Genomic DNA, 20,695 nt, shown 5'->3' on the forward strand with positions numbered 1-20,695 from the left:
AGAGTCCTGTGACCTCAGTGAGTTGAGGAGATGGAGATAAGCATTTTAGTGATGCCAAGGTGGCTGGAATTCTGTGGGCAGAATTCTTTAAAGGAGGGACCCAAGCAGGAAAAGAGCTACAGGAACCTGCATGGGAATCCCTGTACACCTTTGCTGAGTGCTGGGCTATTCATATGTAGAGGGTTAATCCATAGAGTTGGGCAAGAATGACCAGGGAACTGAGAAGATGAACCAGAGCTCACACAGAGCAGGGAGATGTCCAAGCTCCAAAGAGTCAGTGTGGAAAGTGCTTGGTGGTTACTGGACACATTCAAGGGAGACTGCAGAGAAGTTCTGTCCTAATGGATTGAATCTTCCCTGGGATGAAAGTTACTCTAGACTCAACCTGCTGCTGCTGCTGCTGCTAAGTCACTTCAGTCGTGTCCGACTCTGTGCGACCCCATAGACAGCAGCCTTCCAGGTTCCTAGTAAAGCTTAAATAATAGGCCTGGAAGGTATCAGCATAATCTGTAAATAACTGAGTACCTAAAAATTTCAGTTCAGTTCAGTCGCTCAGTTGTGTCAGACTCTTTGTGACCCCCTGGACTGCAGCATGCCAGGCTTCCCTGTCCATCACCAACTCCCAGAGCTTAGTCAGACTCATGTTCATTGAGTTGGTGATGCCATCCAACCATCTCATCCTCTGTTGTCCCCTTCTCCTCCTGCCTTCGATCTTTGCCAGCATCAGGGTCTTTTCAAATGAGTCAATTCTTCACATCAGGTGGCCAAAGTATTAGAGTTTCAGCTTCAGCATCAGTCCTTCCATTGAATATTCAGGACTGATTTCCTTTAGGTTTGACTGGTTTGATTCCTTGCAGTCCAAGGAATTCTTAAGAGTCTTCTCCAACACTGCAGTTCAAAAGCATTAGTTCTTTGGTACTCAGCTTTCTTTATGGTCCAGTTCTCACATCCATACATGACTACTGGAAAAACCATCACTTTGACTAGATGGACCTTTGTCGGCAAAGTAATGTCTCTGCTTTTTAATATGCTGCCTAGGTTGGTCATAGCTTTTCTTCCAAGGAGCAAGCATCTTTTAATTTCATGGCTGCAGTCACCATCTGCAGTGATTTTGGAGCCCAAGAAAATAAAGTCTGTCACTGTTTCAACTGTTTCTCCATCTATTTGCCATGAAGTGATGGGACCAGATGCCAGGATCTTAGTTTTGTGAATGTTGAGTTTTAAGCCAACTTTTTCACTCTCCTCTTTCACTTTCATCAAGAGGCTCTTTAGATCTTCTTCTCTTTCTGCCATAAGAGTGGTGTCATCTGCATATCTGAGATGTTATTGATATTTCTCCCAGCAATCTTGATTCCAGCTTGTGCTTCATCCAGCCTGGCATTTCACATGATGTACTATGCATATAAGTTAAATAAGCAGGGTGACGATATACAGCCTTGACATATTCCTTTCCCAATTTGGAACCAGCCTGTTGGTCCATGTCTGGTTCCCGCTGTTGCTTCTTGACCTGCATACAGGTTTCTCAGGAGGCGGGTAAGGTGGTCTGGCCTAAAAACTTCACACTTTTTAAAAAGAAGACAAATCCAGATACTGAGCATTAAATGTCCAGTATCCAATAAAAAGCCACTAGATATTCCCCAAGGCAAGAAAAGGTAACCTATACCCAGGGGGAAAATCAATAGGAACAGTCCCATAAATATTAGAAATAATGAAACTGATAGAAAAAGGATGTTAAAACAGCTACTACAACTGTGTACAAAAGTTTAAAGGAAAATAGTTTACTGTAGAGAGAAATGAAGCTATGAAAAAGAACCAAATGGAACTTCTAGGAACCAAATGGAAGAAAACGCAATATCTATATTGAAAATTTCACTGGATTAGGATTAACAGCAAATTAGATACTGTAGAAGAAATGATCAACAAACTTGAAGACATAGCAATAGAATTTATTCAAAATGAAACACAGAGAGGAAAGTGACAGGAAAAATAAGTGAACAGACCCTCAGTTACCTATGGTACAATATCAGATGGTCTAACATCTGTGTAATTGGAGTTTCCTGAGCAGAGGAGACAAGGAAGATACAGAAAAATATTTGAAGAAATGGCCACACATACAATAATGTGTACACACACACACCAAAGCTTATCAAAGTCAGATCAGTGACAATAAGAAAATCTTAAAAGCAGCTAGAGAGAAAAGACACATTATGTTCAGAGGAATGAAGGATAATTGAAAACCTTTCATCAGAAACAGTGCAAACCAGAAGACAGCAGGATGACAAATCTCACAAATCCCAGGCCTTTCCTGACCACCAAGCCCTTCCCTCCATCCACTGCACACACTCTGTGTTCTTACCTGGTCATAGATACTTACTTGCTTGTGGTCTTTCTTCTAGAATGTAAGCTCCAAGAGGGCGGGAGTTAAAATGAACCTTGTCTTCTTCACTGCTTTATCCCCAGTGGCTGGAATACTACGTAGTGCTGCTCAATAAATATTTGATAAATAAAGTTGTCTTCCAAGTAGAAGACAGCAGAGAGTAGGAAAGCATTCTAGAAACGACTAATGTTGTTTAGTTGCTAAGTCACGTCCAGCTCTTTCGCAATCCTGTGAACTGTACCTGCCAAGCTCCTTTGTCAAGGGATTTCCCAGGTAAGAATACTGGAGTGGGTTACCATTTCCTTCTCCAGGGCATCTTCCCGACCCAGGGATTGAACTCGGGTCTCCTGCGTTGGCAGACAGATTCTTCACCACTTGGGAAGCCCAGAATTACTAACAGTTCAGCACAATTAGAGCCCAAGACATGCAGCGTTGAGTTGGAGGAAATAAAGCTAGAGTTTGACAGAGATGCTGGTCATAGAGGAACTTATTGGACATGCTCTGGAACTTGTGCTTCCTCCTGTAAGCCAGGATTTTAGGTGGAGGGGGTCCTAACATTTTATTTGCATTTTAGAAAAATTACTCTGGTAGCCCTTTGTGCGAGGTGATTTTGAGAGCAGGGAAATGAATGGGGGAAGGTATTAAAGTAGTCCAGGTGAAAGATGGTGTGGGTTTGATCTAGACTAAGAACAGGGAGATTGGGCCAGGTCTAGAAAGCTGTTTTGGAGGTAGAATGTACAGAGCCTGTGAACAGCTAGATGTGAAGGAAGGAGAGATTTCTGGCTGACTGCTGCTGGCTCAAAGTCCCTCACAGGCTACAGTTAACATATTGTCTAGGACTGCAGTCATCTTGAGGCTACAGGGGAAAGATCCCCTCCCCAGCTCACTCACATGGCTATTGGCAGGCCTCACGTCCCCCTTGCTATCGGCTGGGACATCAGTTCCAGAGGCCATCTCAGCCTCTCCATCCAGCAGCTCACAACGTGGAAGCTGGCTTCCCTTAATGTTGAGGGAACAAGAGAGTAAGAGAATGCATCTCAAGATGAAAGCCACAGTCTTTTTATATAACCTAATATTTGAAATGCTAAGCTAAGTCACTTCAGTCGTGTCTGACTCTGTACGACCCCATAGATGGCAGCCCACCAGGCTCCCCCGTCCCTGGTATTCTCCAGGCAAGAACACTGGAGTGGGTTGCCATTTCCTTCTCCAATGCATGAAAGTGAAAAGTGAAAGGGAAGTCGCTCAGTCATGTCCGACTCTTAGCGACCCCATGGACTGCAGCCTACCAGGCTCCTCCACCCATGGGATTTTCCAGGCAAGAGTACTGGAGTGGGGTGCCATTCCCTTCTCCATATTTGAAATGATATCCCATAATTTCTGCCTTGTTTTGTTTGTTAGAAAAACATTATTAGGTGCAGCCCACTCTCAGGGAAACAGGCTTACAAAAGGGTGTGAATACAGGAGGTGGTATCATTGGGACTATCTTAGTCTGCTGATCACAGATAGTGAGTTTGGTTATGTTGAATGTGAGGGGTGTGGGGTCTCCAAGTTGGGAATATTCTGGATGCAGATGGATGTGTAGTTCTGGGGCTCAGGAGGTAATTCCCTCATTGGAATGTAGGTTGGAGGCTTTACCTGAGTTTACAATGAATGGCTCAGGGCCTTTTTTCTCCAGCTTGCTTTGGAAGCTTCCGGAAGTGAGGGATGAAGGACAAGATATCTTTGAGTCCCCAGGGCACCCTGTAAGTAGCAACACATCATTGCTGATTGAATGACTTGGAGGGTGGAGAGTATCACATAATTGAAAAGTTTTTTCTCTCTTTCCATTTGACATTTCCTTCTCTGCCACCAAACTAGAGGGAGGTTTTCCTGTTTCTAAGCTGCAAGTTTCTAATGTGCAAAGTGGATGTTAGATTAGATTAGTAGTGTTGTTGTTCAGTCTGACTCTGCAATTCCATGGACTGTAGCCCACCAGGCTCCTCTGTCCATAGAATTCGCCAGGCAAGAATACTGGAGTGGGGTGCCATTTCCTTCTCCAGGAGATCTTCCCAACCCAGGGATTGAACTCAGGTCTCTTGTATTTCAGGCAGATTCTTTACCACTAAGCCACAAGGGAAGCCAGGATTAGTAGTATATATATGTATATATACTTGGATCACAATGAACTGTGGAAAATTCTGAAAGACATGGGAATACCAGACCACCTGACCTGCCTCTTGAGAAATTTGTATGCAGGTCAGGAAGCAACAGTTAGAACTGGACATGGAACAACAGACTGGTTCCAAATAGGAAAAGGAGTACGTCAAGGCTGTATACTGTCATCCTGCTTATTTAACTTCTATGCAGAATACATCATGAGAAACGCTGGGCTGGAAGAAGCACAAGCTGGAATCAAGATTGCCAGGAGAAATATCAATCACCTCAAATATGCAGATGACACCACCCTTATGGCAGAAAGTGAAGAGGAACTAAAAAGCCTCTTGATGAAGGTGAAAGAGGAGACTGAAAAAGTTGGCTTAAAACTCAACATTCAGAAAATGAAGATCAAGGCATCTGGTCCCATCACTTCATGGGAAATAGATGGGGAAACAGTAGAAACAGTGTCAGACTTTATTTTTTGGGGCTCCAAAATCACTGCAGATGGTGACAGCAGCCATGAAATTAAAAGACGCTTACTCCTTGGAAGAAAAGTTATGACCAACCTAGATAGCGTATTGAAAAGCAGAGACATTACTTTGCCAACAAAGGTCCATCTAGTCAAGGCTATAGTTTTTCCAGTGGTCATGTATGGATGTGAGAGTTGGACTGTGAAGAAAGCTGAGTGTTGAAGAATTGATGCTTTTGAACTGTGGTGTTGGAGAAGACTCTTGAGAGTCCCTTGGACTGCAAGGAGATCCAACCAGTCCATTCTGAAGGAGATCAGCCCTGGGATTTCTTTGGAAGGAATGATGCTAAAGCTGAAACTCCAGTACTTTGGTCACCTCATGCGAAGAGTTGACTCATTGGAAAAGACTCTGATGCTGGGAGGGATTGGGGCAGGAGGAGAAGGGGGACGACAGAGGATGAGATGGCTGGATGGCATCACGGACTCAATGGACATGAGTCTGAGTGAACTCCTGGAGTTGGTGATGGACAGGGAGGCCTGGCATGCTGTGATTCATGGGGTCGCAAAGAGTCGGACACGACGGAGCGACTGAACTGAACTGAACTGAATCTAGTATAGATAGATGTGTAGATATAAATATATACTTTTCCCATGGGAACCCCAGGATGTAAAAAAGATAAAAGTTGATCTGATCTGGTCTCCCCAGTGCTTCCCCCTCAAAATAATCTCATATTGAAAAGCACTGAACCAAATAAATTCCTGATTTTCTGCCAGATCTGACATTCTGGGATCTTATGAAAAGACCAACTTTTGGCTCCTCCAAGTTTTGTGATTCTGTTTCTTGAGATCCACTGCTGCTGCATTTTTCATTAAACTTTGGGGGAAAATTCATCTTTCCTTGAACTCGTGAAGAACTATAAAGATGACTTTCATTAAATACTATGTGTCAAGTACCATGCAAAACATTTTACATCCCATTATCTTTACTTCCTCCTATCTCCCCAACTCGAGTGTAAGCTCCATGAGGGTAAGGACTTTGTCTAGTCCACTCCTGTATTTCCAGAAGCTGGAAGAGCCTCTAGGGCACAGGAGGCATTCAGTACTTAATGAATGAATGGACTAAGGTAGGCACTATTCTTATGCCCATTTTACAGATGAGGAAACTGGGGCTTGGAGCTGCTAAGTCACTTGCCGGTAGTTACACAAGTTGAAGGCAGAACTAAGATTTGAAATGAGTTCTCCTGGACTCCAAAGCTAACAATGTCATTTCTTGTTGATGGGATCAGTAGGAAACCGGAAAGGGAGCCAGTATATATTGAGTGCTTTCTTTAAGATGGGCATAACTCTAGGGACATTTTTGCTTCCATTGTCAACTACCCTGCAAGGTAGCTGTTGTTAGGCCCATTTTTTTCCAGATGAGTTATGTGAGGCTCACAGAGGCCTAGAGTTGTGTAGCAAATATGAGAGACTGAACTGGATTGAAGCCCAAGTCTGGCTCCAAAGCACTCGTACACAAGACTCAACACAGTCAACTCCATGCACCAAAGTTTAGGCCCTGGAAAGCTCTGTGCTGCTGCTGGGTGCGGGTCTGTACGGTTGGCGAAGCTGTGCTACTCCTCTTCTGCAGCTTTCCCATAGCTGTGGATTCATGAAATCCCTGTGCACTGAGCTGAGATGAATCCACCAGGCCAAGAAAGGACAAGTCCAAGCTTCTAAGATGTAGCAAAAAGTAAGCGTCCGTGACTCAGGATGATAAACGTTGACACTGCCTCCCATTGTTCTCTGTAGGCTCATCAACATCAGGTCTCAGACCAGGTCTGAAGTTAGACTGATGATGTCACCAGAGTCTCTTACAGGCCTCATTACTCATATCCACTTGTCATATATTATTAAGCGGATCTATAATACATGTAACATTTTCTACTGAATTTCCATTCCTTTCTTCTTATGACCAGGAAAAGAAAAATAGAGTGAGGATGACTTTTCCCAACTTTTCATCCTTATTGTCTTTTCTTGAAGAATAGCCTCATCTTGAATTACACACCCTGCCCCCCACCCCCAAATGGTCATTCCGGCTCTGAGTTCATTAATAAGGATGAAGCTACACTTTAATAATTATCATTTAACTAATGCATATTCTAGATAGACAAGTAAATGGATTTCCCCTCATATTTTCTTCTTGAGTCCACAGAGGAGGCGATGCAGCTGTGTCTTTGTTCTCTCCCCTCCTTTATTCTCCATGTTACTTTTGGAAGCTTTGGAATGATATCACTCATATTAGAAGTTTTCTTCTACCTTATCATCTCCTAGAGAGATAATGACAGTCCTCCCGAGAATCTTGCATCCTCATAGTCCACGTCTGAATCCAATTAGAAACTGCGATCTCAAGGGTGAGGAGATGTTATCTAGATAAAGGGCTATTTCAGGCCTAGGGAATGAAATGCACAGGGTGACTTATCCCAAGCAGGGGACTTCTGAGGAATTGAAACAGTCCACAAGACAAAGCCACACCTGAGGCAGAATGCCGGGTTCAAGAGCAGGAGGTTGGCCGGTCGGCAAGGGTGCTAAAGCTGGCCATGGGTGCAGGCTGGCTCCAGGGGCATATGGGCTGGGCTGTCACAGAGGGCCCCACACTCCAAAGGGTTCCATGCTTGGTTTAATGCTCTTGTTTCAGCATCATGAAATTTGTTAATACTTTTTGAACACTGCATTTCTATCTTGCACCAGGTCCCACAAACTGCATAGCAGTTCTGCAGTTCTGAAATCCAGCTCTGTCCTTTATGAGAGGAGCAGTCTCAGGGAAACCCACTGGCCTTTCCAAGACTCACTTTCTGCTTCTGTGAAATGCAGAGCACAATCCCTACTTCAAATATGCTGTCTTGAGAATGAATCAAGATTGTGAATAATTGGTGCATTGTATCATAATTGGTGCCTAGTGGGCACCTAATAAATATTCCCTTCTTCTTGGGTAGGAGGGTCCATCAGAATTATCCAGGGGATTTGCTACTGAAAATACACTGGCTGCGTTCCACTCTGAAAGACTCTGACTCACAGGTGTGGGTTAGGGATGAGCAGTGGTTTTGAAAGGGGTCCCTAAGTGATTCTGATATATACCCGAGGTTAAGAAACATAGTCTCGGGTTTTTTAGAGATCCAGCTAAGAGGCAACTTAAAAAGGAGAACAGAAGGAGAGGGAGAAATTGATGGACAATTACTGATCCTTAACATAATAAAAAACCTGTTAAAGAAGAGCGAGGTCATCATCTTACAGCCCTTCAGACAACACCGATGGTGCTGAAATGAACCATGGGACCTCATCCCATTACCAAGACCCCTATAAAATTTTCTGCTGTCCATTTGGCCTGACAAGTCCATCCAGAGGAAGAGGGGCTATGGATGAGAGAAGCCAGGGTCAAGGCCCAGGTTGGGGGCGGAGGTGGAATTTACTTTCACCTTAATACCCCTAATATAGTACCTAATTCCTGAAAAGACACTGCAACTAATTCTGAATTATGTTTATCCAGATTTTAGGCTTTGACATTCTTCTCATGAAAAATCTGAAGCCTATACTACTTGAAGTAAATGCAAATCCCAGCATGAGAATCGAACACGAGCAAGAAGTAAGTATTTTGAGTATCTCATTGAATATAGTACCAGGCAAACTGAATGGTCCCACTCTTCTCGCTGCTCCCTTGGCTAAACAAGATTCGACATTGCCAGATTTGCCCGGCCAAGTTCTGTTCCTGCCTAAATAACTTCAGTTTTGTTGAGCTCAGAACATCGTCTATTAATATAAGACCTATCTGACCTATGGTGACTTCCCCGCGTGCCCTTCTCCAGTTCTGAAGATCTGCAAATGGAGAAGCAGCTGAGCCTTTCCATCAGTTTTGACGTGAACTAATTAGTTAGCCTCAGGAGATGAACTAATTGAAATTCTATGAATATGATTTAGCCATGTCGACATGCTTGAGTCCCTAAGATAAATAGTACATTGAGCAGTGCTTATCTCCCCCCACCTGCCCCTCCACCCCCCTCTTAAGAATGCATTAAAAAAGACTGGAAGGAAATACACCGACTATTAATCCTGGGTTTTGGGTGGGGGTGGATTATGAAGGTTCTTTTCTTCACCTCTTCCATATATTCAAATATTCTACAATGAGCATATATCATTTTGATAATGAGAAAAACCCAGTGCTATTCTTCCCCCTTCGTGTATTTTGATTTGTAAAAGGAAACTGACATTTTAAAGGTAGACTGAAGGGAGCCTTTAAACAATTCTGACAGTACAACCACTGGGGCTGGTGCTTGTGGTCAGTTGGTGCCGAATCACTGTCTCTACCATAACATGGAATCCTTACCCTTCAAGCTCTCTCCAGGGGTATTTGAGAATGTCCCCAGTCTTGTCGATGAAGAAGTGAAAGTGGCCGTGATCAGAGACACACTGCGTCTCATGGACCCACTTAAAAAGAAAAGAGAGAGCCAGTAAGTATTTTTTATATCATTTGTTTCTATCAATTCTGCTTCCCATGTCCTAAGCAGGTAAGCCAAGTTCTCAAAACATGTTAGCATCGTGAGTGAGATTTATACCTTTAACAATCTAATAAATCGTATTTTCACCTATGAGTATCACCCTCCAGATATAGTGACTCAGAGTCAAGAGATGGAGACACTTGCAGTTCAGCAGGTGAATTTTTATCCAGTCCTTACCTGAGTCTGGAAAGTCTTTCTGAAAACCCACTCTCCCCCAGTGACAGAATCTCCCCTCCTCACCGTTGCCCACGTGGTGCTTCTCTGTGACACTCAAACATAGGCAAAGAGTACAAAATGCTGGAGAATGGGGCCACAGGTAACTTGGACGTGTGTAGTAAGGATCGCTTTCTTTTAATTTTCTTCATGATGTTAACTCTCTTGCAACGTAAACTTTTTGTTTCAAAATCTGCAGAACCAATTGTCGAACCTGTGGCAGTTCTATAATATTTACAACCTTATAATACCTGTTCATCCCACCCACCCAGTTAACATCTAACTGGAATATTGATGGGAGTATGTGCCCACCCCTCCCTCCATGGAATCACCCCTGATTCCATGATGTCATGAATCATGGAATGTCACTTGGGTATTTTGTTGGTTTTGTTTTCACCAAATTCCTGGCTTTTGCAAAGTGAGGACTGAGTAAATATCATGGTGCCTGTTTTAGGCAGAAAAACCAAAGACAAGCATTTCAAACAGCACTCCTGGTACCCCTGACACATCAGTTGGACCCCGACACCCCCCTAGACAAGTAAAGCATGTGTCAGCTGTGGTTTAGGAACATGAGGACCCTGACTTGCCTGAGCAAGTGGTGCTTCGCAGGCTCCTCTTACTGCTGCCCCTCACCAACTGGGCTCAAGCCCAGATATTGTCAGAATCACCCTCTGATAGAGCTTCTCCTCTTGGCTGCACATCAGAACCATCTGGAGAGCTCTCGTAAATACCAGTGCAAGTGCCCCCACTTCTAGAGATGCTGCTTTTAATCAGCCTGGGCTGGAGACCTGACCATGGAAACAGTGTAGGTTCCCCAGGTAAGTCTATCTCACAGCCAAGGCTGGGCACCGCTGCCCTGCAGGAAATGTCACTCTGAAGGAGCATTTGTCATATTCTGAGTCAGGCTGGATGGTGCCTGCTTGGTTGAGTTCTCCTCCAGAGCATTCTTTGCTGTGTGAGGCACAGATCCAAGGCCAGCAAGGCTCACTGAGAACGCTCACCTGTGGTTCACGTGGGCTGATCCCGCCAGGCGTGGCCTCCACTGACGGGGGCATCAAAGTGGTGGTGGGTCAGGTCTGCGGAACCCCTCCCGGTAGCAGCTCATGGCAGCTGGATAATGGATCTACTCGTACCCACATGCAGCTGCCTTTTTTAGCCATCCTTGAGGAAAAGCAGTGGATTAATTGCAGTTTGGTCAGATTCATTGCAATGTAATTCATTTCTCAAAAATCTACTTTCTAATGGTTATTGATCTCACTGGTAGAGATTAGGTCTTGAGTGACAGGGGGGCACTGCAGGGAGATTTTGGTGGCTATCATGCCAGGATGGCTCAGGGGGATAGATTTTTAAAGAGGACCTTGACACGTTAACCCTCTGATTCCTTTGGTGGGAACAAGTTCAAAGGCTATTGTGTGGCCTAAGCCTTCTTAACCTCTGCCACCAAAACCAGGAAGAGAGGAAAGGGGACTGCTGTATTTCACATTAGATGGCCTCAAAACATGATCAGCTTTCATTTTCTGGTTCTAGTTGTTGTTTTTTTTTTTTTTTCCTTTTTACTGGTACCTGGCATTCGATGTGATCCATATGAGCTGCAGATCTAAAAGTTAAAAGCAATTTAAATGGGCCCAGGACCATTGGGAGGGATGGGAAAGGCATTTTACGACTTATCAAGTCATAAGTAGCAGCACCTCATTTTTAATTTAAAAAGCATTGACTTTTCTTTTTTTTTTTCTAACTGATAACCAAGAACAGTTAGAGCTTCAAGAACCTGACTTCAATCTTAATAGAAAAATGCTTTCATCTCACCCTTTCTCCACCTACAATATAAGGGTGTATGTTAATACCTAAATGGCATTTACTGATATTTTTCCTTAATTATACCTTTTTTTAAAAAAACAAAAACAAGCAACGATTGTCCATGAAAGCATTTTGTAATCTGTAAAGTGCGTTATATGTACAGAATTATTATCAGCATTTTGATAACTTTGCTATACAGACCAATGGTTTTTCTGGTGGCTCAGACTGTAAAGAATCTGCCTGCAATGAGGGAGACCAGGGTTCGATCCCTGGGTAGGGAAGATCCCTTGGAGAAGGAAATGGCAACCCACTCCAGTATTCTTGTCTGAAGAATTTCATGGACTTAGGAGCCCGGTGGGCTACAGTCCATAGGATCACAGAGTTGGACACGATTGAGCGACTAACACTTTCATACAAACCAAAAGGCTGAAATTATTCTCAATTCTAAATGTTTCAGAATAACTTGGAAAAGCACCGCATTTGTGCCCATAGATAAGGCACAGTGTTGTAGGGTTGAACTGTGTGTTCAAATCTGGGACCAGGTCATGCCAACTGCAGGAAGTGACGTCACAAGGACTTCTAGGCCAGCAGTTAACTTTAGAAGCTGGAGTTTCTTGTGTTTGAATAGGATCCAACCTAAATATTTAAAAAACAAATAGTTTCCTTGCCTTTCTCTTCAGTTCAGTTCAGTTCAGTTCAGTTCAGTCATGTCCGACTCTTTGCGACCCCATGAATCGCAGCACGCCAGGCCTCCCTGTCCATCACCATCTCCCGGAGTTCACTCAGACTCATGTCCATCGAGTCAGTGATGCCATCCAGCCATCTCATCTCTGTCATCCCCTTCTCCTCCTGCCCCCAATCCCTCCCAGCATCAGAGTCTTTTCCAGTGAGTCAACTCTTCGCATGAGGTGGCCACAGTACTGGACTTTCAGCTTTAGCATCATTCCTTCCAAAGAAATCCCAGGGCTGATCTCCTTCAGAATGGACTGGTTGGATCTCCTTGCAGTCCAAGGGACTCTCAAGAGTCTTCTCCAACACCACAGTTCAAAAGCATCAATTCTTCAACGCTCAGCCTTCTTCACAGTCCAACTCTCACATCCATACATGGCCACTGGAAAAACCATAGCCTTGACTAGACGGACCTTTGTTGGCAAAGTAATGTCTCTGCTTTTGAATATGCTGTCTAGGTTGGTCATAACTTTCCTTCCAAGAAGTAAGCGTCTTTTAATTTCATGGCTGCAGTCACCATCTGCAGTGATTTTGGAGCCCCAAAAAATAAAGTCTGACACTGTTTCCACTGTTTCCCCATCTATCTGTCATGAAGTGATGGGACCAGATGCCATGATCTTAGTTTTCTGAATGTTGAGTTTTAAGCCAACTTTTTCACTCTCGTCTTTCACTTTCATCAAGAGGCTTTTTAGTTCCTCTTCACTTTCTGCCATAAGGGTGGTGTCATCTGCATATCTGAGGTGATTGATATTTCTCCTGGCAATCTTGATTCCAGCTTGTGCTTCTTCCAGCCCAGCGTTTCTCATGATGTACTCTGCATATAAGTTAAATAAGCAGGGTGACAATATACAGCCTTGACGTACACCTTTTCCTGTTTGGAACCAGTCTGTTGTTCCATGTCCAATTCTAACTGTTGCTTCCTGACCTGCATACAGATTTCTCAAGAGGCAGTTTGATGTGTCCCTCATCAGTTCATTGAATACACTTTGCCAGCAAGACTGTTGAAGATAGTTTTCACTTTTCCTGCACAGACTGAAGCAAAAAGGTTTAAACTGCTCTAAACTGCTCTAGAAAGGTGCAGAGGAGGCCTTGGAAGGGTATCAGACACCTGTGTCTGTGTGTCCTGCATCTTCACACACCCCAGAAGTAGGGGGTCATATAGGCTGGGGTCCATATATTGATGGGGCAGAGAGCAATCCTCATGCCTTCCACGGGGAGAAGGACCTGTGACCCTACTGAGTGGGTGTAGTAGATAGAACTTTCTCCTGAGCTGAAGAGACTGAGATTCAAATCTTGATGTTGAAGATGTGGAGAGCTAGTCTGAGCCTCAGTATCCTTTTCTATAAAATGGAGATAATGATGTTTAAGTGAGGCAACATGCAAGACTTACTATATAGTGTGTGTATGCTCAGTCATGTCCGAGTCTTTGTGACCCCATGGACTGTAGCTCACCAGGCTCCTCTGTCCATGGAATTCTCCAGGCAAGACTACTGGTGTGGGTTGCCTTTCCTTTCTCCAGGGAATCTTTCCCACCCAGGGATTGAACCCGAGTCTCCTGCATGGTCTGCTGCATTGCAGGCGTATTCTTTACTGCTGAGCCACCTTACTATATAGTAGGCACTTAATAATGCTTAGTTTACGATTCACCAATAAAATTATCTACTATAATTTGAACCAACAAACAGAAAGTGCTTACCATGCTCTTTTCTGGTATACTTAAATAGACTTTCGAGTTTAAAACCAATGACATATCCTAAAACCAAAGCTGTTGGGCCACTGCAACTAGACTTGACATTGGAGCTGACTGCAATGGAAAATTTTGTTTCCATGTAGTATGATGTCACTCGCCCAGACAAATTTATTTGTTGGGTTAGGAGAAAATATACCTTTGGCCCCTGAAGGAACAAAATAGCTGTCATATGAGAGCTGTTTTGAACTATGATGACTTTTTGTAATATCTGATGACTCTATTGATTTACTTACTAGGCGTCCTTGGAGGCACTGCAGGGGTGGGGGAAGGGCGATTGATGGGATAGGATTCTAGAACTCTCATACATCTCTGCACACACATATGGAGGTAAAATCCACACAATATAAAACTAGCCTTACAAAAGTATACAGTTCAGTGACATTTAGCACATTCATAATGTTGTACAACCAGCACCCCTTTCTAGCTCCAAAATATTTTGTCACTCCAAAAGGTAATCCATTATCCATTAAGCACTCACTCCCCATTCCCGCCTCTGCCAACCTATTTTCTATCTCTGGATTTACCTTTTCTGGTTATCTCATGTAAATGGAGTTTCTTGTGGCTGGCTTCTTTCACTTAGCATGTTTTTGGTTCACCCATGTTATAATATGTGTCAGTACTTTATTCCTTCTTATGCCCCAATAATGTTCCATTCTATGGATATACCACATTATCCATTCGTCACTTGATGGACATTTCCGGGGGAGTCATTTCTTTTTTAACCAGAGGGGAGCTGGGATGACCTATTTTATACTTTGGCATTCTCTAGATTTCCTCTGAGCGGGAAGGATCTTTTCTGCTACAAGAAGTTTCTAAAGCCCCTGGTTTAATCCAGCCCCATCATTTTATCGATAGAGGCACAGAACTTGCAGGGACCTTAGAAACCAGCATGCTCATCAGCTCCTGGGCTCAAGAACGTCCTTCATAAGCATCCATGTCAGAGGAGCAGCTTGTGTCCCGACGAGGCACTGGACTTGGCATCAGCCAGGTCTGGATTAAAGTCCTTAATCTCTGATCAGTGCACGATGAGCTTGGCCAAGTCGTTTTATTCTCTGATCTCATCTTTGAAATGATCAAGGGCTCAAGGGCTCTCCTTGCCTGGACTGTCACTGGCATCATGTGAAATGACACGTACGAGAGGCCTTCATGGCATCTGAGGGTACTGGACAAATGCTAGTTCTTAGGGTCACCACGTGGTCAATCAGGCTTTGTTTGAAAGTTATGCTGATAGTGACACGTAAGTTGCAGCTCCTGGAGCAGCCTGTTGGAGTTGTGTATGTAATGAGTCCGCCTGTCTGAATTGTACAAAACAAAACTAAGATGAAGAAGATCCATCACTTGCCAGGGGGAGGAAATCAGGAAAAACAACAGAAGCTATCCTCTTTTCTCAAGGTATTTGGGGAGCCTAAGGTTTTCTTTTGAAACACTTCTATCAGAACCAGAAGAGGATAAATTGCTTTCCTATTTTATAAACAAAGTGATTATTCCATCAACTGATTAATTTTTGGAAGATGGGTTTACCCCCTGGTGGAACCGTTTTACTAGCATTTTGCTCCTTTTCCTGGATGTAGATGTTTCTAGTAGCCATTTTCCTTTCTTAGGGATCATTACCCTTTAGGACCCCAGAGTAATATAAAGCCGGGGACAGGCTTGGAGGACTCTGAGGGGATTTGTTGATGCCATTCAGTGCCGGGGAGCCGGGGGTAGCTGTGAGCCACTTGTCTCTTATTCAAAAGTGTACATTTGGAACATGACTATGTAAGTCACAGAAGCCCCTTTTCCCACAGCAGTGTTTCATGGTCCTCTCCCAGCTTCACTTACCTCCTATCACCATGACAACCAAGTTTATATGAAGGGTGGAGTCAGCCTGCTAGTACAGCTTCATCCCCAATTCAGAGATGTTCATCCTCTGAAGGCTTCACTGGGAGATCAGGCTTCACTTCTTACCTTGACTCTCAAGTGTATCCCTTGGATCTTGTTTAGACGTGTTTAGAACCCACACACTAGGTGAATCCTCAAATTAGGTTGGTTCTATGTAGAATCGAGAATAAAGGTGAAACATTCTAACATAACATTCTGTTCTTAGGGCTTCCCAGGTGGCACTAGCGGTAAAGAAGCCGCCTGCCAATGCGGGAGACACAAAGAGATGCCGGTTCAATACCTCGGTGCAGAAGATCCCCTGGAGGAGGGCACGGCAACCCACTCCAGGATTCTTGCCTGGAGAATCCCATGGACAGAGGAGCCTGGCAGGCTGCAGTCCATAGTGTCACACAGAGTCGGACACAACTCAAGTGACTTAGCACACACGCATTCTAAGAGAACAGAGATCAAGGAATCTCCCAGTGGTTCGATTTCACAGCTGAGGGCTTGTAGTCTGATCAAGGAATGTAACTCCGTCCTGTCCTGGGGAACAGTATCAAAAATACATTAACCAGAAATTCCCTCAAGCCCAGGTCTCTACCCCTTAAATTGGCAGTACGTCCCAACTGAAATCCCCTCAGTGATAGAAAAGAAGGGTTTCTAAACTATTTGGACTAAACATGCCTTTGTGAATGTAGAACAGTATCTTTCTTACTTTTCAGAGTAGTCTTCTGGAAGCAAGCATTCTTTCAGGAGAATCATCCAACCACCCTGTCAAATGGCCCATCCACTTGCACATAGCTGACATTTGTTGAAATTCTGGGGCTTTGTTGACCCCCTAATGATTTCTTTGTGGCAAGCCCCTACAGACAAGCATGCCCTGACCCCAAGAACCTCTGAAGATTTCACATAAATCAGAGTCACAAAGAGATGAATATTTGCACACTTGTTGGGGTTTCATTTTACAACCTGTATCAGGATCACATACACAGATACTGGTTATTTAGAGCATCTATTGGTTATTTAGAGCATTTATTGAGCACTCACTGTGTGCCAGGGAGATGACTGAAAGTGAAGTGACAGTGTCCGACTCTTTGAGACCCCACAGACTACAGCCCACCAGGTTCCCCTGTCCAGAGGATTTCCCAGGCAGGAATACTGGGGTGGGTTGCCATTCCCTCCTCCAGGGGATATTCCTGACCCAGGGATCGAACCTGGGTCTCCCGCACTGCAGGTAATTTCTTTACCATCTGAACCACCAGGGAAAGCCCCAGGCAGAAGACTATGGAAGTGAATTGGCTCACAGGTCAGTAAGGGAGGCAAGATTCACAGATATCTATGAGGTGGAAAGTTACAAGGCGCCCGAAATATAAAGATGAAGTAACGAGGGAAGAAAATGTAAGGAAAGATAATTTCCTGATGAGAAGAGTTTAAAAAAAAAAAAAAAGACAAGGAAGAGGTGGCGAGGAAACTGAGGTTTAAAGGATGAGTAATGTTTGGAACACGCGGATGGAAGAGTCTCCCTGGTGAAGGAAACAAAGGCACGGGAGTCTGTTGGGGAAAATGTGAGGAGTTAAGTCAGCTGGTGAGGCAGAGGCGGATGAGTAGAGAGGGGCGCTGGTGGGGAGGGAGATGCAGATCCAGAGGCCAGAGGTGGGTGACCTGGGGTGACAGGCTGAGCCAGTCCAAGCTTGTCTTCGACCTGATTCAGAAACACGAAGGCCTCCGGAGGGTCCATGATCCCCGTAACGACAAAAATTTCATGTCCGTGTCTCTTTTTCCTGGAGAAAAGGTCAGAAACTTTTCATCATATTTTCAAAAAGCTAAGAACCCATCAGTCCTATTGCCACTGGAGACTCCAGGGAGCTGGAGGGATCTGCCCCCTCGGGGTTCGGGGTGTCATGGCTTCAGGATCCGTCACGCCCACCGTGCCTGGCCAGGCTTCACGTTCAGCAAATTAGAAAAACACGCATGTGTTTTTAAGTAAGGATGGACAGGAAATGACTAATGATACGTGCGTTATGTGCAAGAAATAAAACCAGACAGCTCTCTCCCATCCATAAACGTTTAAGCATTAAGTCAGCAGTAACCAGTAGAAAGCCTCTTTTGCCTGCAGCGTGTTGAGCAGGAACCATTCTCGGGGCTTATGGGGAAGGCGGGTTTCCTGGGCCGAAAAGCCGTTTCGGGGACCATTAGACAGGAGCCGGGCCCCTCCGCCAGTGGGCAGGCCGCTCCTCCCTGTCCCCCCGGGCGCCGAGCAGATGGGCACCGAGATGAGCATATGGCCCGTCAGTCAGCACTTCTGGGGAAACGGCAGAGTGGAATTCTGCGTGGGCCCTTCCAGAGTTATTCCAGGTAGTGACGGGCGAGCAAATGTATTTGGAAATTTCCTCATGAGCTGTGCCAGTGAGCTTTAAATGTTCATGGGCTCTTAAATGAGGCGTCGTTGGCTTTTTGGAAGGACGCCTTGCAGTCTGGGCTGAGGATGGAGGTTTAGATACCAGGTCCGCTTGGCCTCAGATAAGTCACTGGACTCCCCTGAACCCAGTTCCTCATTAAAACAAACCAAAACAAAAAAACCCAAACCAAAAACAAGCAAAAAAAGCAAACAACAACAAACAAAATAAGGGGAAAAAAGGGAGTAATAGTAGCAGCTCTGCCTCTGTTACAAGGGACTGTTTGTAGACGGCTTATTGTGCACGGCACGGTGGTATTTACCTTTATTCCTGTTTCGTCCTCCCAATGGCCATATGCTGTAGCTGCTTCTGTTTTAAGAGGACAGACACTGAGGCCTGGGAAGGGTGAGTGACAGGCCAAAGACCACAGCACTTAAAAGCGACAGCCTGAGATTCAAAGCCAAGTGTGTCTAGATCTTGCCTCGAGAGAGTGGATGTGAAGGTATTAAGTGCACTGAGGAGATTGTGCACCCACACGGCACTGTCCTTACCTGACTGGGCTTGTCTTCACCCAGACTTTAAGGCAGGGACGCATCCCTTTAGCTTCAGTCACTGAACGTAAGTAGGTGCTCGTGAGAGATCGATCAGGTCCACGTGCGGGAGCTCCGTGGCCAGCCAGGTGGCTGCTTCATATTCACTACGCTTCAATTAATGAAGATTCACAATGAATGAAATGTAAGCCAATGCACGACCAGCTTAAAGCACCATCTAACAAATGAAACAGATCCGGACTATCTGTGTACAGTAGGGCATCCCAGGCTGGGAACATGCCAGAAGCTCAGAAGAGGGCAGGATGAGCCACAGATGAGGTGGGATCGTACGAAATTACAGGTATTAGATCTTTTTTCTCTGACCCACAACTACTGACACTTTCCTATGATTCAACTAATAGCTGGCCTGGAGTGCTCAAGGCAACCATGGTGAATGAGGTGGGGCTTACATTTTCTTGGCCTTGATTGGGTGAGAAAGATATAAATAAGCTTGGGGGAGGGAAGGATGGAGGCAGGAAGCTGAGCGTAGGAGTTAGGCAGGGTCCCGGAGGACAATCCATCAGGCCTCCAAAATCGCACTTGGGGTTGGAGAGGACAGATCTTGCTTCTGTGACAGATGCTTCTTGAAATTTTTCTTATTATAAAAGTAATACATGCTCATTATAGAAAAAAAAGGGAAAATACCAAAGTGCATAGCATGAAATAATAATCTCCCTCAAATTCAACCACCCAGAGCTAATCATGATTAACTTTTTAGTTCATAAAAATGGTATCATTTTCTTCTTTCTATATTGTTTTATAGCTGAGGCCATACTCTCTATCTAATTTTTGTATACTGTTTTTATTTTTCTCCATTTTATGCAACAGTAATTTCCCCTTCTTATTAAGAGCTCGGTAAACATCATTTTCATCAGTGGCTGGGTCAGAGTCTGCCTCCGTATGGAGCAATGTTTGGTTTATTTCCAACATCTTGTGCTTAAAGCTCTGTGTGCTACTAATTTATTTTACTTTTAAAATTATTTATTTGTTTATTTTGTTTTTGGCTGTGCTGACTCTTCACTGCTGCACGCTGGCTTTCTCTAGTTGCAGCAAGTAGGGGCTGTTCTTCAGCTGTCACACACGGGCTTCTCGTCGTGGTGGCTTCTCTTATTGCAGAGCACCGGTTCTAAGGCACAAGGGCTTCGGTAGTTGCGGTGCACAGCAGACTGTGTGCCCCGCATTGGTGGGCAGATTCCCAACCGCTGGACCACCAGGGAAATCCTCTGTGTGCTATTTAGAAGTCCGTCTTAGGCTAGAGAGAGCCCCTCAGGAAGCGGAACTGGAGAGGCCCTGCTGTTCTCAATGCCCTGGTGGGAGAGCAGAGTGGTAAGAATCGGAGCCCTGGAGCCGGTGCTTTGGGGTGAATCCCGTCACTGCCATCTGCAGCCATAAATGGTACAGAGTTTCTTCCCCTCTCTGCACTTTGATCTTTCTCATCTATTTAAGGGTGTTTGCAGTTGGATGTTTTTAAATCTGCAAAGCAAGGAGTTCTTTATTTGGAGGGAGAGAAGATGCTGCTTATTCTTAAGAGAGTATTTATCATGGGAAATATCCATTCTAAATGTAGTATTTAAATAATAAGTACATTATTTAAGTCAAATGATATATACAACCTGGGGAAGTGGTTTTTTTTTTTTTTTTTTTTTTTTAAATGTGTGAAGGAGAAGATGGTAAAATAAGTGGGAATTGATCCCAACAGTGACAGGTTGATCTTCGGCTGCCAGGCTGGATTTGATTTCCCTCTAATTATCTGCTAGATTAAAAGAAAGGAAAGCTTGAAATCAAAGCCAGTTTTAGCTGTTATTGGAAAGCCCCTGGTTATTACACCAAATGCTGGGCAGCATTCTCC

General features: G+C 44.4%; 1 protein-coding gene across 3 annotated transcripts in view; it reads left to right on the forward strand.

Moving 5' to 3' along the window:
• TTLL11 (tubulin tyrosine ligase like 11) overlaps positions 1–20,695 on the forward strand; it is a 270,271-nt gene that overhangs the window by 104,810 nt on the left and 144,766 nt on the right. For all 3 annotated transcript variants that reach the window (XM_070379049.1, XM_070379050.1, XM_070379051.1), the window contains exons 5-6: positions 8,506–8,601; positions 9,348–9,463. In XM_070379049.1, coding sequence (XP_070235150.1) covers positions 8,506–8,601; positions 9,348–9,463 — 212 coding nt within the window. The remainder of the gene's footprint in view (positions 1–8,505; positions 8,602–9,347; positions 9,464–20,695) is intronic.

This window comes from Bos mutus, chromosome 11 (assembly GCF_027580195.1).
Source record: "Bos mutus isolate GX-2022 chromosome 11, NWIPB_WYAK_1.1, whole genome shotgun sequence".
In the NCBI taxonomy this organism is placed as follows: domain Eukaryota; kingdom Metazoa; phylum Chordata; class Mammalia; order Artiodactyla; family Bovidae; genus Bos; species Bos mutus.